Below are 27,309 nucleotides of genomic sequence, written 5' to 3' on the forward strand. Positions count from 1 at the left end.
CACTCTCTCTATCTCATCTTCTCATGTGTACATACAAGAGGATATTAGGGCTACAAAATAAGAGTCATTTGTGTGGATAGCTGCGTAGAGTGAGTATGTCCATATGTAGTACCTGAGACCGAATCTCAATGTGCAACTGAACGGATGTGTGTGTGAACATGCATTTAAAAGGACATTAAGCTGAGCTTCATCAAAATTACAATATAAAGCAACTAGTGTTGCACTTTGTTGGCGACAGACATTGCTTTTTTCTACTTAGACAGTAAAGCTGTATGCGCCATTTGAGGAGTACCCTGATGCAGCCTTCTACTGGGAAATGCATTTTTGGTTTTGTGTGCCCTGACAAACCTGCAGCACACTACAAAGTGGCTGTCTTATGAGTATAAATAATTTCATGATAGGGAATTAGGGGTGTAACAGTACACAAAATTCACAGTTCAGTATGTACCTCGGTTTTGGGGTCATGGTTCGGTACTGTTTCGGCACAGCAGAAAAAAAGACAGGTAGAAAATAATATTTTGGTCTTTTATTTTGAAAAATGTAAATGTCCAACAATCATAATAATAATTTATTATTATCGAAACAGTTTAGTTGTGTTGTGGTGGAAACTATTACTGAAACAGTTTAGTTTTGCTGCAGTAGAAAAGGAAAACAACTTTTCTGTTACTTGCACAGACTCAGGGCACCTGCTGACAGCTGTTTTATGCTGATTTATGGTCTAACTGTATATAAAGTAGTTGAAACTGGCCCCACCTCCAGCAGCTACATCAGTAACATGCTGCTTACACACTGATGCTTCAGTATTAATAATCTAATGATGTCATATATAAAAATATATCAGTCAGAGGGACCAAACCATTACTTTTACTTTCATATTTTTTAACTACATTTTTCTCTCAGAACTGGTTTCTTATGACATGCTCTCTGAACACATCAGAAATCGAATGTTTTTATTATTGTTCTGAATGGCTTCTCTCAAAGGCGGCGTGACAAGCCCACCGTCACAGAGAGGGGAGGGGGATGGGGAGACATGGTATCGTTTCATTACAGCAATAACGGAGCATGTTTTCATAATAGTGTTGCACTCAGTTAGTGTTATGGGTCTCTCATTGTCATTCTGATGGCAGCGACACTACAGGGTAACCAGGCTAACCAGGCTATCTTGGCTAAGCCGGCTAGCATTCATCCATGATCAAGCTACAGCTAAGTGGTGCCCTGCCAAAACATTCTGGGTGGAACTCGCTCTAGAATTATTGTTCCACATGTCAGAGTAAGTGGATTATTAAACTATTTTGACAGTAATTGTTTGAGTTACGGGGTGTATTTTTCATATGACTGCATGCATTGAATCGTGATGCCTGAACCTTGATGGTTCGGGACGAACACACGTACCGTTACACCCCTATAAGGAAGCATTAATTCCTGCCTACTGCAGCCACACCAACCCCTTCTCAGAAACCGCAGGAATGTCTCTAAAGTATCAGAAAATAGTTTAACATGTCCATTATAATTTCCCCAAGATCTAGTGGATGAATACTTTAATACTGTGAGCTCTTAAACTCCACCTGGCTTTAAGCCCTCAGTAGGAAAACGAGGAAGAGAGCTATGTGTGTAAAATGACTAAACGGACCTTCTGTCGGTTTGGAAGTGGAAGCTCTGGCATGGAAATCCTGTCTGTTAGTTAAGTCTACTCAGATTACTCAGATCATTTTGGGTTATTTGCTAGAATTACTGGTAGCAGAGAGAAGAGACACTGCAAAATAGATACATATTTTATTGCTGAATGACCATAGGGCTTATTTATTTACTTGCAAAAAACTTTGGTGTCTCTAACTTGAAAGACTCATGATAACTATGTAGCAACAGGAAGAATGAATGGCCAAAAGAAAGAGGGTGAAAGCAACACTGAAACATCTGTGAATAACCAAAGAAAATATGGGAAATGAAACCAACTGTGGCCTGCAGCACATATGTGAGTTTTCATTTATCTAAAAAGTGAATCAAACAGAAATCGGCAGGTCTCATTTTAGCAAGCACCTGGCCAAAGTTGGCTGCAAATACAGTATGTGCTTCCCTTTAAAATGCTCTATTTTAACTAGGTGAGTAGATTCTCATTTTCATCAACAGACTGAGGAAGATGTGGCACAAAGCTGCATACAGTTATATGAACACCAACAAGATTTGTTTATCTGTTAAATTAATGTTTACAGTAAAGTTTTCACAATTACAAATTATGATACACAAATACAGAACATTATCTATTAAATTCAATGTTTCATTACATTTATTACAACCATTTAAGAAGTTTAAAAAGTTTAAGCACTAAAATATTATGGGATGGTCAAGCATCATCAATGTGATGAAATAGATTTATCCCACCAAACACTGTGACTCAGTATTAACTGTAAGTGAAAAAGTGTTTCATGAAAAGCCTTAAAGTGGTAGAATTGGCTTTTCAAAGCAATGTAGCAATTTAGATTAAAATTAGCTATTGCTCAAGACTTTTTTCTTCACCACTCCATTCAGTTCCTTGGTCTCCTCTGTTAGTATTACTAGCTACTCACCATTAAACATTGATTTGAAAATTTAAGCAATTTGAGTTAAATCTGTAAATAATGTGCTGAACAGCCCAGTGAAAGTGAAAACATTAAGTGCTTAATGCACAACTTCTGAACCTTTGGGTCAGGCTTCAGGAGAGCTTTAAGATCTTTGTCTGATATATTCAAAGTAACACATTTTTTCATTAAAACCGATTACATACAGTACGTCTACATTTTATGTTATGCTCCTGGGGTTCCCCCATGCTCCTGAAAATAGAATACGAAAGAATGTCACTTTCAGCCTGATCTGGCAACATGATAACTCTCTTACAGTAATTGCTGGGCTTTTTTGGTGACAAACTTCTACCTAACACATTAAAACTTTTTTTTTTTGGTCATAAGGTTTAATCTGTGAATAACGAGCTGAACAGCCATATTTTACAGCAAATATTATGTACTTACAGAAAACCATAACTTCTGAACTTTTGGGCCAGGGTTTTTAGACTGGTGTAGTCATATTTGTTTGCTAGAAGTTAATACATATAATTTAAACACATGTATATATATATGAGCATTGTGTTATTCTCCGCCCATGTTCCTGAATATAGAATACAAAAATATGATCTACAATGTGATGAATCTGTAATTGCTGTAATTCCTAGAAGAAGTTTTGGAGCCAAAAATATGGCCACAGGCCACAAAGGTTGAAGAACCCTAACCTAACACATATACCCTTACATTTTTCTGTACATCATTTTAACCACCATCAAAGTGTTTACGTTTGCTCAGCAGTTCAATTTAATGGGGCTGCAACACAACATGCACACAAGTTGGCAGGTCTGAGAAGTTATTCAGGGAAGTGACAACACTTCACATTTGCCTTTTGCACTGGACTGTAGAAAAGGCACTGCTGGGATTCGAACCCAGGATCTCCTGTTTACTAGACAGGCGCTTTAACCAACTAAGCCACAGCGCCATGCCAATGGCCTGTTACAAAGCAACATATAGGTTGGCAACCTATCACCACAAACTGCCTTTAAGACAGAAATTTCAACATGAGGGAAAATGGACTTAGAGCACAAAATGTTGGTCTATCTTTTCATGTTTAATCTGCTGAGAAAGTACTCAAAAACAAAGTTTTACTGACAACATTAAGTGCTTACTTTACGAGAGTTCTAAGACTGATGCACTCATATTCGTTTGATATATTCCTTTCAAGGGTTTGAAATACATTATAATCACATTTCTGTGTAATCCTGCTGGGGCTCCCCCATGCTCCTGTAACAGAATCCAAAAATAGGAACTACAACATTACTCTCTTAGTAGAATTAATGGGGCTTATGAGAACTTTTGGACAGTAAATTATGTTCACAGGCCAATAAAGGTTTACAAACTTAAACCTAACACATAAACCTGTACATTTCTATGTGCATAATTTCAACCTCCTCCATCAAAGTGAGAGCATTTTTTCTTCAAGCGGGTTACCCTGTTGTAATGGAGATGCAAATCCCTGCCATGCTGCGCTGATGAGCCGAGTCAAACTGAGACAAGCCAAGTCAGCACATGTGTATGTAAAAGGTCTATAAGAGTCAAGCCAGTCTTACCTGTGCATAGTCCCTCTCCAGCTGTCCCTTCTTCAGACTGTAGCTCCTGCAGAGAAAGAGAAAGACACAGAGAATTGTTTGAGTGTTTAAAGGGTTTGTCGATTACAAATACTGTACATATTACAATAGGTAACACATACAGTCCACACAGAATATTTATTTCAAATCATATATATTTATTCATATGATAATATTAAAAAGGTTATGAATTAATTTGAAGGAGACATCAAAAAATGTTATCATACTTGTCTCCTAGGTGAGCTCAACCAAAAGGCATTACATTGTTTTTTGTGGGCTTTATTTTGTGACATTTTTCCCTAAAAAAAAACTCCCAACACAGCCCTTCAACTTTCCCCTCGCCCTCTGAACATCACACAACATCCTGGCAGCACAGACAGTGGAAGCTCTTATCACGGCCCAGGAATGCTCAGAAAGAAAAACATAACATTAGGTATATGATTACACAGACAGATAAATATACTGGCCCTGTGCTGAATGAACAAAGTGGCTTGTATACTGTAGATTACCTCACAGGGTGCACAAACATTTTACCTGCATATTTTAACACAAATTATATATATGACTCATATTCAAATATCATCATTGTGATTGTGACTTTATGAAAAAGTAAGCTGGTCCTCATTAGCAGCAAATACTGAACTTGGGAAGACTGCCTTCCAGTGCTTTACACCATATAAATGGAATGTATTATAAAGGATTTTACAAACTTTAAACTTTTAATTTGCATCTTTTTATAGAATTGTTTCTGATGCTGTTTGTATGTGCTTTAGAATAACTGTCTATGTTTGTTGTGTTTCTTTTCTGTACTCTCTATTGCAACAGAGATCTTGATCTGAGTGAGGTAGCATACATTTTATAAGAAAATAAAGTGTAAAATATGTATATTGCACTCAATCATTATAAACTCATTGCCTTGAGGGTAAAATTTAAGAAATAAACCTTCTTACAGTGAAACAAGTACATTTATGCTTGACTGTAAAAAAGGCACTGCTGGGATTCGAACCCAGGATCTCCTGTTTACTAGACAGGCGCTTTAACCAACTAAGCCACAGCGCCGGGCTGGACATTACATACAAACTGGATGTTTCAAATTTAAGACAGATTATAAAATATGAATGAAAACAAATGAATGAAACAGTATAAACGCAAAAAGTATTAGGCTTTATTAAGCTTTTGTTGTTACTGTAATCTGTACTGTAATGTTACTGTAATCTTTAATGCTGTCAAATTATTAGAAGCATAAAATAGTAATTTGATAAATATCTCAGCATATCAACAAAGGCACCATTTATGAGCAGTGTTAAAATCGCTCATTTTGATGACAGAACAGGAACATGTATCAATATGGACAACTTGTGTCTTGGGTGCAGTATATTCAAATACAACATACGGTAAGTAGGCTAATCATAGAGAGCAGTTGTTTGCTAACTGAGAGAGTGGGCAGAAGACAAGATTCAGCCCTACCTATTGTTCTGTTTGTTTTGGTGTGAACGCAGATCTTTACAAAGACGACCTGACAATGTTAGTGTGCGTGCAAGTCGCTTTCACATGTAAATGAAATTATCGTGGAGGTGGTCTCAGACATAACCTTATCATTAGCATTCTCTGTTGTTTATTCACATGTAGATGTTAAGAACACCTTCTTAGCTAACCCACTTGGGAGCTCCCACTTCAATGACTTTTTCAGCACTTATCATGAAGAAATGAAGTCAATATTTGTTCAGGTGATTGAATTACAGAGCACCAATTAAAATTTACCAAATAAAAGAGGAATGTACAGATGAGTATTTGTTGAGATGGGTGTTAAATTAAAATGGCTTATAGAATTTGAACATCTCTTTCGTCTGGCTGTTTGGATCACTGTAGGCCTTTTGCTAAGTGCAGCTTTAGTAATGTATTAAAACAGCATGTATACTGTATGTAGCCCAAGGATATATTCTGTGGGAATGTAATCATAAATTCATAACTTTTATTGCAGTACAACATTTTATTGTAACTGCAACTCATTAAAACAATGCTGTCTACAATAAACTCAATAGAACAGACTGTGTGAGGGAACTTAACAGCTACAAGCAGCAACCGGGAAGGGAAACTGTGAGGGAAGACACAGGACAGGAAGACAACACTTACTGTAAGCATAGACAGCATAATTACTGCCAATTCTCTCTATGCTAATTACAGCCCAAACAAATAGGGCAGTGCTCCTTGTCAAAATTTTCCCAAGGCATCATTTTGTGTTAAAGCTGCATGTGTTCTGTCTGTTTTCCAGACAGAGGCTGCTTTAAATTTCTGGCTTTAATGGCTGAAAAGAGACACGAGAAAATCTTAATGACTGAGCCATTCATTTAAATCCGACACAGAGACACAGAGGCATTACTGCAGTATTCCCAGACGTCAATGATCTACTGCAAGAGGCTGGAGCACATGTTTAGTGTTTAACTCCACCCCCATGCATGTCATTTGAAATACGACACGCTCCCTCCCCTGCTCAGAAAGAGAGAAACTTCCACCCCTGCCCTTCAGGCATTGTGTCTGCACTCTAAAGCACACATGCTCTGCAAATCCTGCAGGCCTCGTTGGCGCAGTAGGCAGCGCGTCAGTCTCATAATCTGAAGGTCGTGAGTTCGAGCCTCACACGGGGCAGGTCTTTTGAAATGCACTGAACACCAATTTACCAAACACACAGTATCACTCTATTGGCTCCACAAAACAGCACAAACACCGAAAAGAAAAGAACTCAACAGTAAGCAACTGAATACCATTTCGTTACCATATCAGTGAAATTACCATGACAGAGACGTATTCTACATAGGAACAATTCTGAATGCTCTAATCTCTCATATCAGAATGAGCTGAACAAAGTCAACTTACTTTACAATACTTGATGATCACAGACATTAGCGTGCATGTTGAAACTGTCTCGTGACTCAGAGCATTAAAGCTCTCCTTCTTCTTCTTGTTGGACATGTGTGTGCTCAGTCCCAAACTAAACTAGACAGCAGTTTTTATTCTTCATGTCAGTATCAATGTGCTGCAACACAAAGCCGTGTGTCTATGTATGGAGCCTCATGTGTGCAACTGGAAGACTATACACTGCGGTTAATTATCATTGATTCATGTGTGTAGACACATTTAATAAATAAAAAGAAATCTAAACTGATCCACTGTTTCAGGTATAATCAGCCTTCCTGAGCCTCCAATGTCCACTTTTTCCAACAACAAATAAAAAATGACATGCGTACAGCTACTAGGACTAATGAGCAGCTCATCTATGCAACATCTGTACCTGATCAGCGAGATGAAAGAGAGAGGGGTTTATTGGACTTTCAGGCCTAGCTCTCTGAATAAATTATGGTAACTCTTGTATCTAAAAAATACTGAAAATGATAATTTCTTGTTCTAAAAATAGATCTACTAAAACCACAGCATTATTCCCAAGTCACACCTGCAAGTAGTCTCATCCTAAGGATAACTGAAGGTCATGTATTGTGGTTGTAAAAATCATGTCTTGTAAAGAGATCTTTACTACAGTATGCTGCAACAAATAAAGGGAGTATTGCTTTTCTAAAAGCACTTCTACAATAACTTCAGAATGACATCTCACAATGTCACTTTGCCTTTCAGGTAAAAAGGCACTGCTGGGATTCGAACCCAGGATCTCCTGTTTACTAGACAGGCGCTTTAACCAACTAAGCCACAGCGCCACCTGTGCACTTATGTTAATGAGAAAGTTACAGGTTTGCAACCACTGTGATTTAATGTGTGGGTAGAATATTTAAATTTTCAATAAATCAATTCATCATTTAGTCAACGAGATGTCAGTAAAAGTGATAAATATCTGCAACAATTCCCCAGAGGCCAAGGTGATGTCTTGGAGTTGCTGATTTTTTTAACAACCCCTTCCAAAACCCAAATATATTCAATTTATAATGATATCAAACAGGAACAAAGCAGCAAATATTCTAATCTCAGAATTTGGAAGAGGCCCATTTTTGTTTGATACATGAACTCTCTTTTAGCTTAGCATGGTAATATCCTATATTGAAGATACTTTCACAGTGTTTGTAATTGACCACATAAAATAACATAAATAACATAAATGTTGCTCTGATGTTGATACAAGTACAACTGTGGTGGACTGTAGAAAAGGCACTGCTGGGATTCGAACCCAGGATCTCCTGTTTACTAGACAGGCGCTTTAACCAACTAAGCCACAGCGCCATGCCAAAGCCTATAGATATGGTAATCTTTACTGAGGCAACCTCAGTGAATTAATGTGTGCAGGTAAGCAGAGCTACAGCTAAATCAATTAATCACTTAGTCAACTAGATGTCAGAAAAAGTGAAAAATACCTGCAACAATTCCCCAGAGGCCAAGGTGATGTCTTTGAGTCGCTGATTTGTTTAACAACCCCTTCCAAAACACAAATATATTCAATTCATACTGATATCAAACAGTAACAAAGCAGCAAATACTCTCATTTCAGAATTTGGAATCAGCACATTCTTCCGTGATGCATGAAATCCTTTTAGGCTTAGCATGGTAACATCCCATATTGAAGATACTTTCACAGTGTTTGTAATTGACCACGTATGATTGGAATCTCAGAAACGTTCCTGTACCTAATCCACCATTGGAGCTTTCTTCTTACAACCTTTCATCCAAGTATAACTGCAGAAAAGGCACTGCTGGGATTCGAACCCAGGATCTCCTGTTTACTAGACAGGCGCTTTAACCAACTAAGCCACAGCGCCACCTGCAACCTCATGTTAATGAGAAAGTTACAGGTTTGCAACCACTGTGAATTGATGTGTGGGAAGAATGTTAATAAGGTGGATTTCATTTTTACAAAAAGCATTAATCAACACAAGTATACCAAATGGTTAAAAGTGATTTAAAAAATTAGTAGGAAATGTTAAACCTTCAACACCTTAAGGGCAAAGAAGTCTACCTTCATTTCCTCTTAGGTTAGCTTGGCAATATCCAGATTGAAGATGCCTTAAGCTGATGTCCTAAAACATTTACTACCCCGTCAGGGCTACGGAGACTATGAGGATACCTCAGGGGGCCCACAAGAACTATGACTGGCTTCTTGTATTTTCTCCTACAGGTTGCTGATGCCGGTAGAGATTGTTAATAGTGCCTACTATTCAGTAAGGAATGTAACAAGGCAAAATCAAAGTTACCTGGGTGCAACTCAAGTTATAGAAGTATATTTGCAGCCCAGCGTCACTCTATATGACAAAGTGAAGTGAAACATTAGTGTGGGGAATATAATTAAAGCAGGACATGTCACAATCACATATGATACATCCTTTTATTCATAATCAAAACATATGCTGCAGGAACATATGGCAGGATGCCGATTAAAACTCTTGCATCAAGCATAGATTCGGCTTCGGCAACGATTGTAAGTGACCGCTTACAACTGTAACCACATAAATGTTCTTCTGATGCGGATACAAGTACAACTGTGGTGGACTGTAGAAAAGGCACTGCTGGGATTCGAACCCAGGATCTCCTGTTTACTAGACAGGCGCTTTAACCAACTAAGCCACAGCGCCACCTGCAACCTCATGTTAATGAGAAAGTTACAGGTTTGCAACCACTGTGAATTGATGTGTGGGAAGAATGTTTAAAAAGTGGATTTCATTTTAAGAAAAGCATTTATCAACACAAGTATGCCAACTTGTTAAAAATCAGCTTAAATTTAGTAGGAAATGTTAAACCTTCAACACCTTAAGGGCAAAGAAGTCTACCTTCATTTCCTTTTAGGTTAGTTTGGCAATATCCATATTGAAGATGCCTTAAGCTGATGTGCATCTCCTAAAACATTTTGCTACCCATCAGGGCTGTGGAGACTATGGAGATACCTCAGGGGGCCCACAAGAACTAAGACTGGCTTCTTGTATTTTCTCCTACAGGTTGCTGATGCCAGTAGAGATTGATAATAGTGCCTACTATTCAGTAAGGAATGTAACAAGGCAAAATCAAAGTTACCTGGGTGCAACTCAAGTTATAGAAGTATATTTGTAGCCCAGCGTCACTCTATATGACAAAGTGAAGTGAAACATTAGTGTGGGGAATATAATTAAAGCAGGACATGTCACAATCACATATGATACATCCTTTTATCCATAATCAAAACATATGCTGCAGGAACATATGGCAGGATGCCGATTAAAACTCTTGCATCAAGCATAGATTTGGCTTCAGCGACGATTATAAGTGACCACTTACAACTGTAACCACATAAATGTTGTTCCAACGCAGATACAAGTCCAACTGTGATGGACTGTAGAAAAGGTACTGCTGGGATTCGAACCCTGGATAACCTGTTTACTAGACAGGTGCTTTAATCAACTAAGTCACAGCGCCTGCTGAAATACAGATAGTGCCAGGAGAAAACATTATGCAGGTCTTCCCTGTCCAGCAGCCTAACAGCCTTTTTCTTGAACTGTAGAAAACTAATGTTTGATTTCATATGCATGATGAAACATGCAAAAAAAGAGGGATAACCCAATCAAGTTTTTTTGCCCCCGATACCAATCCGAGTAATTTAATATTGAATATCTGCCAATGCTTATAGATAGGGTAATCTCTAGCGAGGCAACCCCAGTGAGTTAATGTGTGCAGGTAAGCAGAGCTACAGTTATTTTTCTTATTTATGAATCTGTCAACTAATTTTCAATAAATCAATTAATCACTTAGTCAATGAGATGTCAGAAAAAGTGAAAAATACCTGAAACAATTCCCCAGAGGCCAAGGTAATGTCTTGGAGTTGCTGATATTTAACAATACCTTCCAAAACCCAAATATAGCTATTCAATTCATACTGATATCAAACAGTAACAAAGCAGCAAATACTTTCATTTCAGAATTTGGAACCAGCACATTCTTGCTTGATGCATGAAATCCTTTTAAGCTTAGCATGGTAATATCCCATATTGAAGATACTTTCACAGTGTTTGTAATTGACCACGTATGATTGGAATCTCATAAATGTCCCTGTACCTAATCCACCATTGGAGCTTTCGTCTTACAACTTTTCATCCAAGTATAACTGTAGAAAAGGCACTGCTGGGATTCGAACCCAGGATCTCCTGTTTACTAGACAGGCGCTTTAACCAACTAAGCCACAGCGCCACCTGCACCCTCATGTTAATGAGAAAGTTACAGGTTTGCAATCACTGTGAATTGATGTGTGGGAAGAATGTTAAACACAACATCAACACAAGTATACTAAATGGTTATAAATGATTTAAAAATTAGTAGGAAATGTTAAACCTTCAACACCTTAAGGGCAAAGAAGTCTACCTTCATTTCCTCTTAGGTTAGCATGGCAATATCCAGATTGAAGACGCCTTAAGCTGATGTGCGTCTCCTAAAACATTTCGCTACCCGTCGGGGCTACAAAGACTATGAGGATACCTCAGGGGGCCCACAAGAACTATGACTGGCTTCTTGTATTTTCTCCTACAGGTTGCTGATACCAGTAGAGATTGTTAATAGTGCCTACTATTCAGTAAGGAATGTAACAAGGCAAAATCAAAGTTACATGGGTGTAACTCAAGTTATAGAAGTATATTTGTAGCCCAGCGTCACTCTATATGAAAAAGTGAGGTGAAACATTAGTGTGGGGAATATAATTAAAGCAGGATATGGCACAATCATGTACGATACATCCTTTTATTCCAAATGCCAACATATGCTACAGGAACATATGGCAGGACACTGATTAAAAGTACCTTGCATGAACCATAGATTTGGCTTCAGAAACGACTGTAAGTAACCACTTACAACTGTAACCAAACAAATCATATTCTAATGCAGATACAAGTACAATTGTGGTGGACTGTAGAAAAGGTCCTGCTGGGATTCGAACCCAGGATCTCCTGTTTACTAGACAGGCACTTTAACCAACTAAGCCACAGCGCCATGCCAACACATTTGGATAAGGTAATCTTTAGCGAGGCAACCCCAGTGAATGAATGCGTGGCAGTAAGTAGATCAACAGTTACTTTTATTATTTATGAATGTGTCAATTATTTTTTAATAGCTCAATTAATGATTTAGTCAATGAGATGACATTTTTGCTTGACACATGAAATCTCTTTCAGTTTAGCATGGTAACATCCTATATTGACGATACTTTCACAGAGTTTGTAATTGACTGCTTATGACTGGAATCTCAGAAACGTTCCTGTACCTAATCCACCATTGGAGCTTTCATCTCACAACTTTTCATCCAAGTATAACTGTAGAAAAGGCACTGCTGGGATTCGAACCCAGGATCTCCTGTTTACTAGACAGGCGCTTTAACCAACTAAGCCACAGCGCCACACAAGGTGGGCCAATCTCACTCCCAAACACCTCAACCTCATGAACCTCATTTGGACTTCTGAGCCTTTATCATGTCCTGTTTATGTGCCTGATGCATTAAAAAAAAAACAAAGAAATATCTGGCTTGTGATATCATCCAACATGATAAAAATCAGGAACATGAAAATGAGAGTGGATCTTAAGTTAGGTGAGGGTAGTGGTTAATGTGAGGGAGTGGTGTCATGGCACGATCAGCCTAGATTACAATAGAAATCTAGTGTTGTTAGTATTGTGACACAACTGCAAAGGAGAAGAAGAGGGAAGTATCTTTATTTTTATTAGTCCTAAAGGATAGGTTTATCTTGGGTACCTTTAACTAAAAGTTGTAGAATTTTAAAATCCTCATACTTAATATGGATTACAGACCATTTAAGAACTGGATCAGATATACAATGTTATAATTGCCATAAATGAAATACAGAGTTTTTAGATTTTGTTTTGTTTGGGTTGTGTTTGTTTAATATGTATATTATATTTGTGCTTTTGGGGCTGTGTCAATATATTTGTTTAACTTCCATTGTTAGAAATCTCCTGGGACATTATGTGAAGGCTATTCATGTTTGGATGACATTAATGTGTTGTGCTGTTAGATGCTGGCAGGTTTACATGCCAGAATGTCTGGTTTGTTGTTGATTAATGTATCTGAATAATTCATGAGGGATGGGTCATGTAAATGGCAAGACGCAAAAATAAAAATATTCATTCATTCACTATTCATAAGTAACTGATATTTTCATGAATTCATTAACAAAATGGTAATATATTATTAACTCTGTCTTAAAAAAAAGTATATTGAAGCGTCACAGTTTAACCATGTGATTGTTTTGTGATGCTCAGATTTAGTTTAGGTAATAACATTGTTAAATTAAGTACACTAATTTTGACTAAACTAGATCATTGTGTCAGTTGTTTCAAAAAGGTTGGGATGGGTTTTATTCTCCTAGAGAGCTGTTTTGTTTATTTGTCAAGGTCAACAGCTCCTATCCACTGTATCCTCTTGTTACAGTGACTGTATATAGACATAAACACACCTTTTTAGGAGATCAGATGAATGTTCATAGAAGATCTACAAGCTCTATCTGTTGTGTGGAGTTAGCACTTACAGTATGATGATGCATATGTTTTGCCATGACTCAAATACTTTCTAGAGAGACATTAGGTGAAATAAAATGAAAGGCATTTGTGGGATTCAAACTCAGGATCTCCTGTTTACTAGACAGGCACTTTAACCAACTAAGCCACACAGCACTTAGAACACATTGCATAAAGACATTAAGCATAAAGAACCTTTGTGCAAATGCGTGCCAACAGAGATTCAGACAGATTTAAGGCATTATGTTTTTACAGAGTACCAACTGGTAAAGACAAGAAAAGCAACATGAAGCAATGTTTTTCTGTGGGGCTGTCTAACAGTAACTAACCAAGCACGTGGTTTTCTGAATGGAACAGGGAAAAAAATAAAATTTTTTTACAAACCTCTCCTCAGACAATCAGAATATTCAAGTCCTCTTGATTTAAATTTCACTAACAAAAGATGTGTTACAGGACCCGGCATCTATATGTCTTCAAGCTTCGTTAAGTGTCACTTCAAAAATGTCAAGCTAGTGCCAGGAACATTTGTATCTGGCCACATTTCTACATGACTGAATGTCTATTACATTACACAGATCATTGCTGATTAGTGTGGCCTTTACTTTTTTGAGGATATTGGGTTTCCTCTAAATTATCGTAACCTTTTGGTTTGTTATGCAGTGGTTTTGTGGTAACAATGTATACCCTCTAGTGCTCAATTGCAACAGAGCTCTGTCATTAATTTGGCAGAACTGACATTGGCTGTAGAAAAGGCACTGCTGGGATTCGAACCCAGGATCTCCTGTTTACTAGACAGGCGCTTTAACCAACTAAGCCACAGCGCCTGCTGAAACACAGATAGTGCCAGGAGAAAACATTATGCAGGTCTTCCCTGTCCAGCAGCCTAACAGCCTTTTTCTTGAACTGTAGAAAACTAATGTTTGATTTCATATGCATGATGAGGGCAAGTGGAAGAGAAATTTACTTACTCTACCAGACAAGTTAAAAGTCATAAAAAAATAAAATACCATGTGTCTTCACATTATGTGCAACTCATTATCCAGCTATTTAGTTAAATTAATACATTCAGAATACTGATTTGAAACAAATGCTTTTTTTTCCCCACAATACATTCAACTCAGACTGGGATAGCTCAGTGCGTAGGTTGTGTGTATAGCGAGTGTGTGGTTGAGAGAGTGAGAGAGATGGCTGGCGACCAGAGCAGAGAGTATGAAATGAACAGTATAGCTTTGAACGTAGCAGTGTAATGCGTATAGTCTTGACTATTTGTCAGTGAATAAATGCTACAACTCCTCAAGATTCAAACCAAGTTCCTGTGTCTTGCTTACCACCTACTGATTAAAGTAAAGGGGGCAAGCCCTGAAGTTAGTGACAATGGGTTAGCCTAACCTGACCAGGCTCACTTAAGGTGGATTGACCTCCATGGTGGACCAGCAATTCTCATTTTAGTGACAATCTCAGCTGCTCCTAAACAGAGAAATGGAGAAATGTTTGGCTGCTGAATCTCTCCCCAGTTTTGCTAAGCACCCTGCTCAGCACCCTACACTGCATTTATTCCTCCAGTCATTGTAACTGTAAGTGAGTCTAGCACACGTTTATCAATAGAACCCGTCATGCAACCAGACTGCCCATTCCCTTTCAAAACCTGACAGTCAATAAGTACTGCAGATGCACATTTTATAAAATTTGCTTTGACCAATAAATAATAGCTTATTACATTTCCATTTTTTTTCAATCCATGGATATAAGAAACATCACTGTAACATCATCATACTTATATTTCATGTTTAATGTTGATCAATGTAGATGTGAATGACTAACAATAATATAATATAATATAATATAACAATAAAATAGCACACTAAACTACTTTTGAACCAGACGCTGGTACAACCTCCTCTACTGTGTGGAAATCTGATCTTTTCACATCACAGATGTTGAACAACAGCATTGAAGTCCCAGTGAAACGGAGGTTAGAGCGTCTTTAGCTTCTGTACTGTGTCATTTTTATCCAGACAACTGACTTTTGTGCCTGGACAAGTTAATTGTAACTTTACTTGTCCAGAGGACAACTGCCTCAAAAAGTTAGTCAAGCCCTGCTTGTATTCTCCTAATTGAATAGTTCTGCAGTGCATTAAGAAGAAAAATCACCTGCATCCAAGCTGTTCCTCAATGTTTTTACATTTTTACAAAATAATAAAGTAAACAAACTAAAAATATTTTTAAATGGTTCTCATCACAATTCCACTTAGTGCAGCACTGTAGTAAAACTAGAACACTCAAAATGAATACACAATTCCACTTCTAAGTGGTGCTTAACTTTAACATTCACAGTCACAACAAATAAAAATCACAATCCTTCTTAGTGCAGCATTATGGTAAAACTAGTATACTTAAAGTAAACAACAGAAATCTCAATTCCACTTTAACGTGGTTTCACAGCTTAACTTGAACATGGAAAAAAATAAGTCAGTTTCTACTTATTGGAGTAGCAGCATTACAGTAAAACCTGGATTTCAACATAATAAAATTGCAAGGAACTCTTTTACAATCAAGGAAGGCCAGTTCTTAAAGTGCTTTTACTGGAGCTGCTACAGGAGTGTTTCCTCTCTCTCATTCAGTTATCTGTACTCTTACTCTCACTTCAAAATGAAGTGAAGGTTCTTTTTGAGGAAAATCAGCATCTGTGCACTGTTAGAGCTGGTTCCTCTTCTCATCAATGATATTTGAGTAGGGGTGTAACGCTTCTGAAACCGAGACCGAGACCAAACCAAACCAAAACTGCGACACAAATGTCCACTGTCTCGAGACATGGTTCTCTCTTCAGTGGAACCTCTATCCACCCACTGCCACCATTGCAGGTGTAGCCTGTTGAGTTCTCATTACATTACTAATGTAACAAAACTCACACAACCCCCAATCAGAATTTGATCCATTTGTTCCGATAACATTTGGAAAGTCTAGAAGAGCTGCGCAATTAAATTATTTTATCCCCATTCAAATTAGCAGAGAGCTAACCAGAAGTTAGCCGGCTCGGCCAGTGGATGTCTCTGGTGCAAATTACTGTATTACTGATAATGCAGTAACAAAAAATTAACAGAGCAAACGGGAGCAGATCAGAAAACAGAGGGAATTTGAAATGAAGTCCCCTCATCAATATAAACCTGCTTCCAATAAATTCCTGGTACCCTCTGCAGTTGAGGTAAATAAAGCCCTCGGCCCCCTAGAGGAAATACAGTAATTTTGTTTACTTACATTATATGTAGACTGGTCCTCAGCAAAATTGATTTATTTATCTATCTATTCTACCTATCTATTTATTTTTGTTTACTTAGTTAATTTATGTGAAGTTAATTTACAAAGTTAATCTACCTTCATAATGTTATTGGCTACAGTAGCAGCCAGTGAGGGAAATTGTATAGCATGTGTCCTCTAGTACTGTGGTGGATTGTCTGACCTTGGGATGGTTTGCTCTGCAAGGTAAATTTGCACCTGAACAACTGCTGATGAGGGACTCACAGACCTTGTCTCTGTGTCACACACTGCCAAGGCTGCTGCTTGCTGAGTATTGATGTGATGCCTTTTCAACAGGCCCTGCCTCTGACACACTGGTGGCCCTTCTTACTTCTATGTTCTCCACCCCTTGAATGAGAGCACCCTTAGCATGCCTCAGGTTGTTTTGAATTTGTGAAGTATCTGAAAATAGATAAATGATGTGTACTTTAATAAAAAAGCATCTAACCATTAACAGAACTAAATCTACATTAAAAAATAACTAAAAAGAAAAAAATAAATTGTCTTAAATGATTGATATTGGTGGACTTACATTTGATTGATTATAAATCAAATTAGACTTTATCATAGTATTCAAATGTTACATTTACTGGACTTGCCTGTCTTTGTATCTAGGATTCACCAAAGTGGCTCAGTCTCAACCTGGCTGAAGCATCTATCCACTGCCTCTAGGAGTGTGCTTTTCATCATCTTGTTTCCCTGGTCAGTGCTATGCTCTCGAGAAAGAATATGTTTAAGCACCATTATGGCAGGGATCACATCAGCTACAGCTGCAGCCTCAGCACTCACTCCCCTCATCATTTCTTCAAAGGGAGCTAAAACCTCGACAGTCTTCTGCATTAGTGTCCACTGGTTCGCTGTCAGTGTAGCTGGAAGGTTGTGGTCACCTGCATAGACACTGGGAGGCCGGTTTTGCTCCAGAGGGCTCTGTATCATGTAGCGATTGCTGTTCCATCTTACTTGCACATCTTGCTGTAGGTGCTTGGGTGGCATTTTCATATCAATCTGGATATCTTCCAAACGTGCGTAGGCCTGTGGCGAATACTTAAAATGCCCTACAATCTTCCTTGCGTTAGGGAGTGCGTCTGTGATGCTGCACTGAGAAAGCAGACCCTCGTGTACAACCAGCTGAAGTGTGCTGAAGCATGTGCAATGCAGCCCACGTTTGGTACCCCCATATCATCCATTGCTTTTTTCATATTTCCTGCGTTGTCTTGCAAAACGACATGGACCCGTTGCTCGTCTATTTCCCAAGTGTTCAGCATCTCCTTGATTGCCTGCTTTACATGCTCTGCTGTATGAGACCCACGAAACTGATGAGGATGCAATGCCTCACGCTTCAAATCAAAAGTGGAGTCACTCCAGTGTGCAGTGAGGCTAAGCAATGACATTGGGCAAACATCAGAACTCCAAATGTCTGTGGTAAAAGCCAATAGCAGTCATATCTGCTAAAGGACATTGTAGGTGGTCATGAAATTGTTGTAAAGCTCCGGTAGGGCAGTGTCTGAAATGTAGTGTCGAGAGGGCAGGGCATACCATGGCCCAAAAGCTCCAGAAAACAGCAAAAACCTGCATTCTCTACCACAGTGATGGGTTGGTCATCCAAAACGATTCAATTACCCTCTCTGTAATCTCTTGCCTTGTCGCTGTCTCAAATAAATTCCTCTCTCCTTTTAAAAGCATCCTCCAGTGTTTGTTGCTTAAGTGCAAGTTACACAAGTGAACTTGCTGTGTTCCATTGAGGGTTTATTTTTTAGGTGCTGTATCAAACTGGTAGTAGTTAATGGAGCTCTGTTACTACCACCTCATGAAATGCTCACATTGCAGAAATTACAAGTAGATGTTGGACTGCTTTCGTTTTCCAATTTAAAATATTTCCACACTGCAGACATTTTAGCTGCAGGTACACAGAGTACATTTCTGCATCTGTCGTGCATTTCTGCACAAATTGTGCTCTCCCTTTACATCGGGCTTAGTTTCGTATATATAGTTCTATGGTTCATGCTCAATATAGCTGATACCAATCAGGTAAAAAATACTTTGATCAGCCCTGATACTGATCTTTGAAATTGGGTGGCGACATCTCTAAAAAAAACTTTTTATGTCAGTTTATTTCACACCTACATACACACGCAGGTTCAACTTTCCAATCACTGGTTTCATCACCAAAACACATACATATAGTACATATGCAAATATGAATGCTGGCTCTCTGACACATTCATGCATAACCTCAAAGTGAGCATTTTCTGCTCTGGTATCTGAATACTGCAGCATACTTGTGTACTAGTGATGCCTCTGGAACATACAAGCAAAGTCAACCCTGGTAAACACATAGAAACACACCAAACACACATCCTCACTGGGATCTTTGGACATGTCTAGGCTTTTCATGCTGCCATGGTTACACTGCGGCGGAGACCTCATACGTAAACATGGATACCCAATTATCAGCTGGAAATATCTCACACCCACTGTCTGACACAGTGTGATTCTTAACAGAGAATGAAAATGAACAGAACAGGCAGATCACTGGCAGAGAGTTTGATCATGTTGTATAATAATTTTAATAATAATAAAAATAAAAACTGTGTCATACAGTGTGTGTGCGACTACACATCTATCATATTAGTGTAGCAAAAATAAACTGCATTGCCTCTGTCATTTTAACACTTGCTTTCTTCACCACTTCCCTCCTCCTTGTCTCCTTCCTCATCTCTCTCTCCCTCTATCCCACCACTCGGTCTGTCCATCGTGTGTATGTTTGTAAGTGCGTGGTGCATGAGTCAAGAAGCAGTGTCAGCATCAGCTGTGCATGAAGAAGAAAGGAAAAAAAGAAAATGCCCAGACTTGCAGATGAATGTGCGTCTGCCAGGAAATACTTAAGTGCTTGAGAGTGGACATTAAGTGTATGTGCTGTCTGTGTGTGTGTATGTGTGTCTGTGTGTGTGTGTGTGTGTTGAGGGCAAAGGGGGCAGTGTGTTGAAAAGCAGAGAGAGGGAATGATCAAACGTGGGAAAACAGCTGAAATCAATGGTTTACAGGACACAGGCTGAGATCAGTGACAACAGGATAAGCAACATGAGTCACAGACAGAGACAGAGGCGGAGGAGGGTGGTCATGTTTTCACACCGCTTGATCACCACAAGACATAATAGAGCAGATTCTCTGCAGCTTTTCCACTGTAGGAGCAAGATGGACTTAGCAGATTTGGCATTTGGGCAAAAACGCTCACAATTTTACCTGATTTTAAAACGCAAATTAGAAAGATAAGTTGAAAGCAACTAGAGCTGCAATGATTAGTCGATTAAACAATTAGTTGCCAACTATAAAATGAATCACTAAATATTTTGGTGATCAATTAATCATTTGAGTCCATTTTTAAGGAAAAAAATGTCCAAATGTGAATATTTGCTTTTTTAGTCATCTGTGACAAAACTATAAATTTGAGGAAGTCATCTTTGGCTTTGGGAAACAGTGATCAACATTTTTCACCATTTCCTGATACTTGAAAGACCAAATAACTAATCAATTAATCAAGAAAATAATCAACATATTAATCGATAGTCATTAGTTAGCCCTAGAAGCAACAAAAAAGAAAAGACAGAAATTCAACTAGCAAGATACCAAATTCATACCTTAATCAAAGGTCTTGTGCTATAACTAACACTGTCCTATTATTCTCAAAAGAAAAAATACAGTATCAGATTATTTTTATAGTGTTGTGAAATGGAAATGGGACCAGTTGGTGACCGAGGTACACCAGCAACTGATCCCTCTAACTGAAGGAGTGTGGCCATAACATTATTGCAGATTATTGTTCAGGTGTGATTGCTGAAGTACGAGATGTCAAAGAATTTTCGGTTTAAACATTAAGCCAGCCCTCAAACAAAAAAAACAATTTTCAGTGAAAGTTGGTGGAAGTCACTTTGTCACACTTCAGGATAATTTGAAGTGCAACACTTGAATCTGTCACACAATAAAGCTTCCACAACGCCTGACTGTTTAGTTTGCTGCCATTGTTGATTAATCGGACATTTGTATTTTTTGCCATTGCTCTGACAGTTAATAGAACACTCTGTTTTCTATTTTTCACACCCTGAAAATGCTGCTTTGCTATGTTGGTAAGCTAAAAAAAACTGAAATACACATGTTTAATACAGAGATACCTTGTTGCACAGGTCTGTTGCACAGTGTTTTTATTCCATAACCTTTTGCAAGAGCACTGCATAAAAATGCATCGCTGCTGGAACACGTAATGTCGGGTTGCTTTTGCTCTTAGTGCTTCTCAACTATTTTACAATAAACACTCAATATAATAATCTTCACAAAGGAAGGATTTATTGCAGGACTGCTACAAAAGTGTTATTACAGTATTCTGGTATTTCAGTGAACCAGGTACTGTAAAATAAATTGTTTTGTGGGACATTTGTGTAACAGATTAGGTAGTTTGGTTTGATTCTTCTTAGTAATATTTATTATCTGACTACCTTGTACCTACCAGACCCCCTTATTATTCAAACTGAAACATATTTTAACAGTAAATCGCTATTATCATTTCAATCACACAGTTTACAGTTATCCAAGTCATAGCCAGTGCTTACTATACGAGGCAAATGGTGCCTCAGCTATCTGCTTAGGATGTGACTCATGTTTAAATATATTAATATATCCTCTTAAATAAATAAATAAAGATTCATATGGTTGTGGTTGAAGGATCACTTTTGCTTCATTTTGAAACAGAATCCAGTCATCTTAGCCTTATCTTAGCAGCAAGTGAATCAGCATCACATTCATTTTCGGTCTTTTTTTTCCCCCCAATGAGTCTTTGATTTTCTGTTCCTCCTCTTCCTCATCGAGGATTATGGAGGCTGCGGTGAAAATCATTAATGAGAACTTTAATAGCATTTCGGGTTTCAAATTTAGGAGGCTCATCTAGCTACTCAGCATGGAGACCCATTATGTCTCAATGATATCTGCAGATAAGCCTCTGTGATTTGGTCAATAAATCTGGGCGAAACCCAAATTTCATTTGGCCCATTTGAATGTGATAACACACACACACACATACACACACAAAACACAGACACGCAGGGTAAATTCCCAAATCGCATCAGCATACCAATTCTAGCCTGATGTGAAGAAGGCTTCAGCTAAAAAAAAATAGCATATAAAATCTACTAACTTAAACACTTTTAGGGTGAAAATATCTCCTTAGCCAAATCAGCAAGAGGAAGCTAGGCCACCGTTACCAACTGTATGTGAGGAGGATACAAGTGTGTATGAGACTTGGCTACTTTTATGGTCAGCACTGGATGATGTGTGTGTGTGTGTTGCTGTTGAGGCAGACATAAGGGTATAGGGATTTAGTTGGATTGAGGACACCAAGTTGACTCCCTGAGTCCACCAACTTGTCATCGTTTTCTTCTCTCTCTCTCTCTCTCTCTCTCTCTCTCTCTCTCTCTCTCTCTCTCTCTCTCTCTCTCTCTCTCTCTCTCTCTCTCTCTCTCTCGCTCTCTCTCTCTCTCTCTCGCTCTCATCCTCTCTCATAAGACTACTCAAGCTAAAATGCAGTCCCTGAGGATTAAATGCATGGCCCTTTCTTGTTCTTTCTTTCTTTTTGTCTGTCTTTCTCTCTTTCATACTTTCTTTATCTTTCATTTTTTCACCCTTTACCATTGGTAAAGAGACTTAATACCATATAGGTAGCAATATGTGTGTGTGTTTATGTTAATAAAGCCAGCTTGTGGATTAATTTGGGTAAATGACCTCATAGCAGCTTTTGGGATGTAAGAGTTCAAATCTACTGTAGGCTTTACACAGGTAAAATGTGTGTCTGATAACCATGTATGTGTGTGATTATATGGCCACAGTTCCCTTGACCTATTTCTTTAAGAAATGTATTTTTAAAAGGACAATGTACATTAATTATCATTACTGTAAATGTCCTAGTGTTAGCCAACTGGTTAGATGCCTACTGTAGTGAACTGACTGGCTGTTTGTGAGCAGCATCACAGTCATAAAGTCTGCATTCTGACCCTAGATGGGGATGGAGCATTAAGTGCTTTCTCATATGGAAATGACTGCTGCAGAATTAGCATTACAGTTTGGACAGTTAGGTACATCTAAAAGAGTATGATATGTCAATAACCTATAAGGTTAGTTAACTATGTCACATGTGGTGTTAACGGATCAGTGAAAATAGAAATTCCAGTTGAACTCATGCACTATAGTCTAAAGGGCCATCCATCCCTCCAGTGTTTTTCTGGGCAGCCTTCACTCATCCTTTTCAAGAAATAGAGACATTTCTCTTTCCTTAAAAGCACAAAAACTCTGAGAGATGAAAATCTTGAAAAAATGCCCATTTTCTCCCTGTGTGCTTCTCATGTAAGCTACTTGAAAATATTTTTTGTCCACTGAACATTTTCATGGTACTGGTGAAGACAGTTGACAGTTTGGCCGGCCACTTTCTTTTTAGCACTTTAGGTGCAGTGCTGCTGAAAAAGACAGCTGCTTCGGACAACAGTAACAGCGGTAGGAGTCAGCGTGGATTGAATCGATGGACACTTTCGTAGCAACTGCACACTGCTGACATCTTGCTTCTGGTGTGAATTTCAGATAACCCTGACCCTTCTGATCTTTTATGATAATCTTATAAAAAAGATCCTCCCCATGGATGAGTGCTACATCAGCTAAAGAAAAACTAACAGGGCCTCAGTGTCTTGCTCAAGGACACAACGACAAAGCAGATGCTTGTTGCTGCAGGGGCTTGAGTCTAGGCCTCCCAATCGAATGCCAGTCTCCCTAATCACTGCACCGCCCTGCTGCTCCTGATTTTACCACCATGAGAATGTGTCATCAGAAATAATTACAAAACATTAAAGGCTAGAGGAACTCACTGAGAAAACACTGCAGGCAGGGTCTTTCAGCCATGAGGATGACAAAGCCAATTTTGGAGATCTTTACCCAGTGGCATGTAGCTCCATCCCTCAGTCATTGAAAGAACTAACACATTGTGGTTGCATATGTTAAACTGGCTCTCTTTCTCTCCCACAAGTGGGACCGGGGCTTTGTTCACTTTCCAAAACCCAGCAGCAACAGAGCACCCCAGTAGCTGAATGGTTACTGCGCATGTCATATAACCACAACATCACTGGTTCAATTCCAGCCAGGGACCATTGTTGCATGTCATACCCATTTCTCTCTCCCCTTGTTTCCTGTCTGCCTTTTCACTGCCCACTGTCCAATAAAGGCAAAAATACCAACAAAAAAAAATCTTAAAAAAAAAAAAACAGCAGCAACAAGCCAATCTGTTCTCAAACAGCTGGAGCTGCCCCCAGGAGTGAAAGAGGGAGAAAGAGAGAAAAGTCTCAGAGAAGAGAAGAGATATAGTGAAAGCATGAAAATGAGAAACAGAGAGAAAGACAGGGATGGAAGCAGAGAGGCAGAGCGTATTAGAGAGTTTGCTGTCATAAATAATCAATGGTTAGTCAACACAGAAAATGAGAGCGTGTGAAGGAACCAGGGTTTCCTCCCATTGCCAAATCCAAAAGGGAAAACTGCCAGACATACAAACGTCATGAGTAAACAGAGCGGAGCCAAAATGAAAGAGAGATATGGAGACAGACAAAAAAAGATTGTCAAAGCAATAAAGACCCAGTGACGAAAGAGTGGATGACAGAGACACAGAGGGAAATTTGGAAGTTAAGAAAGAGAGGAAGAAAGAAACAGAGTCAGAGAACAGGAAGAGGGCAGCAGGAAATTCCTTCGTCATTTTCCCGACCCTTTGTCCTTCTCAAAAAACTGGAATATGACAATACTCCTCCTCCTCCTCTTTTTCTTTCTCATGCCACTCCTCCTTCACTCATTAGACTCCCTTCTCTCTTTCTGTGCACAGCCGTGTCACGGTCAGCAATGATGACTAGATTTAAAATTATCTGGCAGCAGATGAGTGTGTTCCTCGGTTCTTTTGCAGTGGATGAGAGCAAGACTGTGTTAATGCGTGTGACAGAGACGTGTTCATACCTCATGTCTTCTAGCAGGTCACATTCGGTCTGGTGTTTAAAGTGCAGTCTTGTCATCTGATCTGTGTGTGTGTTTTTCAGCTCCTGTGTCACTTTGACCTGGGGGAAACAAAAAGACACATCAAGCAACTGATTTGTCATTTTTTTTCTATCGGCCTGTCCGCTTGTTATTTACCTCATGGCTCACATTCACCTTAACATCACCCAACTCTACAACAAATCATCTGTCCTTGTATACTGAAATATTAAGAAAATACCAATAATGTGATATGAGATTAGACATCATGCATGATTTGGGAGCAGAGCTTAAATATTGTTATTCCCTGCACTCAAAAGAGTTGAGATAATGTCCAATCCCTCTTCCTGCCAGATTATTATATCCAAATGAATGATTATTAATGATTTGTTTTCTCAGTAGTTGCATAACCACATCACAAAAGTCATACAACAATGTGACAAATATTTAAACATTACCAATTAGGGCCACAACTATTGATTATTTCTATTATGTATTCATCTGTCTTTTATCTTTTTGATAAAGGAATGATTTGTTAAGCCTATAAAATGTCCAAAAAAAAATGCAAAGTGACATCTTCAAAAGCCAAACAGTACAAAACTCACGCCTGATTAAACGACTTAAACAATTGACAGATGTTCATTAATTTCTGTCAATTCATTGACTGTTTCAGCTCTATTATCACCAATATTGGTTTGTTGATTTAAAAAACATCATGACAGATTATCGTTTTTTTGTTAGTTTTTTTTTTAGCTCTGAGATGTGGGTTGTGCAGAGGGGATGTACTTTTTGTGTATTTCTCAGTATGAAATAATGTGGCTCCCAAGTCACTATGATTACAAACACACATTCAAATAATTCATCCACCATCAATGTCTGTCAATCAGATGCCATCTATTTAAGCATGCACAGCTCTAGAGTCACCTGGAAAGAACACATACACACACCAACACACACATACACACACACACATTTGGGAACAGAGTCCGTGTACATACGGAAAAGATGCTAATAGCATGACCTCATACACAAATTCATTTGGGTGGTCAGACCGGGGGGGGGGTTTAACCTGCAATCAGTCTCACAGTCTTGTGAAACAACAGACAGAAAGAAAGCCCACCCTTAATATGCACACAAACAAGCACATAACACACACACACACACACACACACACACAAACACACACTCCTGCCAACACATAGAGAGTCACTGTGAAGGTCATTGTGTATTGTCGGGTGAATTCCATCGGCTATTCACCAGAGTAACAGTGGACAAATTCATGACTGTTCTGGACAAAACAATCAACAACATAACACACACTATACTGGCACACACACACACATACACGCACGCGCGCACGGACACACACTGCAGAGCCCCTTTCTTTCATGCGCTGTCTTTGAAGATAAGAGGGGAGTGGTTCATTACATTATCAGGGCTAAAATGACTTGACTTGATTTCACCTTCTATCCCTCATAGGGAACCACAGGGAGAAGGGGAAGGGCAAAGGGTGACAGAGGGAGATGGAGAGGAAAAGCGAGAGGAAGAGTAGCTGAAGGGGAGGTCGTGCATGAGGGGAGAAGAATATGAAAGGTGAGAGAGAAGAAGATCGCGAGAATGAGAAAGGGAGACGGTCAACGAGAAGAAAGAAGAAGGTGAAAGCAACAGTGAAAAAGAGGAGATATGGAGACATTAATTATGAGGCACAGTGAAAGATGTATAAAATGAACAACGTATTAAAGGTCAAGTTAAAGGAAAAGAGCTCAGCTGGTGTAGCGTGAGCTGATGTACAGTAGCAGGTAGGGCTATACTGCTAAGAGAGTACTTCCTGTTTTGTAACCAAAAAACTGATTATTTTATGAAGCCTCTCATACACACATCCCCCACCTGTACTGCATGAGGGGAACTAGAGTCTAACAATATGACCTTAAATCTATATCAAAATACATTATCAGATTTACCTCAAGGATGACGAATTTACATCGGTACATGAACTTCCTCTTTCATGTCGGCTCATGTGTGGTATATTTGTTTCTTCAGTATGAGAAGTTAAAGATACTGGGCTGTTGGCTGATTAGTAGGTTGACTGAGTAAATGTTGGGTCAGTAAAAGATGCAAAATTGTAAAAATTGTTGTTCAGGTACAATAATTCCTTTCAATATAACAGATCCACTAAGAATGGTCTTAAAAATTAACAGATAGACAGATAGATAGATAGATAGATAGGTAAATAGATGGATAGATAGACAGATAGATAGATAGATAGATAGATAGATAGATAGATAGATAGATAGATAGATAGATAGATAGATAGATAGATGTGCTGCATGTTATTA

General features: G+C 38.7%; 1 protein-coding gene and 11 non-coding genes across 16 annotated transcripts in view; 1 reads left to right on the top strand and 11 right to left on the bottom strand.

The window, feature by feature from the left end:
• LOC122983853 (F-BAR and double SH3 domains protein 2-like) overlaps positions 1-27,309 on the bottom strand; it is a 77,527-nt gene that overhangs the window by 48,266 nt on the left and 1,952 nt on the right. For all 5 annotated transcript variants that reach the window (XM_044354014.1, XM_044354019.1, XM_044354015.1 and 2 more), the window contains exons 2-3: positions 24,959-25,056; positions 4,145-4,190 (exon numbers count right to left, since the gene is read on the bottom strand). In XM_044354014.1, the coding sequence (XP_044209949.1) occupies positions 4,145-4,190; positions 24,959-25,056 (144 nt within the window). The remainder of the gene's footprint in view (positions 1-4,144; positions 4,191-24,958; positions 25,057-27,309) is intronic.
• trnat-agu lies at positions 3,443-3,516 on the bottom strand. The gene has a single exon. It is a non-coding gene; the product is annotated as a tRNA-Thr (tRNA).
• Positions 5,148-5,221, bottom strand: trnat-agu. The gene has a single exon. It is a non-coding gene; the product is annotated as a tRNA-Thr (tRNA).
• trnam-cau lies at positions 6,736-6,808 on the top strand. Its single transcript has one exon. It is a non-coding gene; the product is annotated as a tRNA-Met (tRNA).
• trnat-agu lies at positions 7,796-7,869 on the bottom strand. Its single transcript has one exon. It is a non-coding gene; the product is annotated as a tRNA-Thr (tRNA).
• Positions 8,313-8,386, bottom strand: trnat-agu. Its single transcript has one exon. It is a non-coding gene; the product is annotated as a tRNA-Thr (tRNA).
• Positions 8,846-8,919, bottom strand: trnat-agu. Its single transcript has one exon. It is a non-coding gene; the product is annotated as a tRNA-Thr (tRNA).
• On the bottom strand, positions 9,656-9,729 carry trnat-agu. The gene has a single exon. It is a non-coding gene; the product is annotated as a tRNA-Thr (tRNA).
• Positions 11,238-11,311, bottom strand: trnat-agu. Its single transcript has one exon. It is a non-coding gene; the product is annotated as a tRNA-Thr (tRNA).
• Positions 12,030-12,103, bottom strand: trnat-agu. The gene has a single exon. It is a non-coding gene; the product is annotated as a tRNA-Thr (tRNA).
• trnat-agu lies at positions 12,433-12,506 on the bottom strand. Its single transcript has one exon. It is a non-coding gene; the product is annotated as a tRNA-Thr (tRNA).
• trnat-agu lies at positions 14,390-14,463 on the bottom strand. The gene has a single exon. It is a non-coding gene; the product is annotated as a tRNA-Thr (tRNA).

The sequence above is a fragment of the Thunnus albacares genome, chromosome 6 (genome assembly GCF_914725855.1).
Source record: "Thunnus albacares chromosome 6, fThuAlb1.1, whole genome shotgun sequence".
Lineage (NCBI taxonomy): Eukaryota > Metazoa > Chordata > Actinopteri > Scombriformes > Scombridae > Thunnus > Thunnus albacares.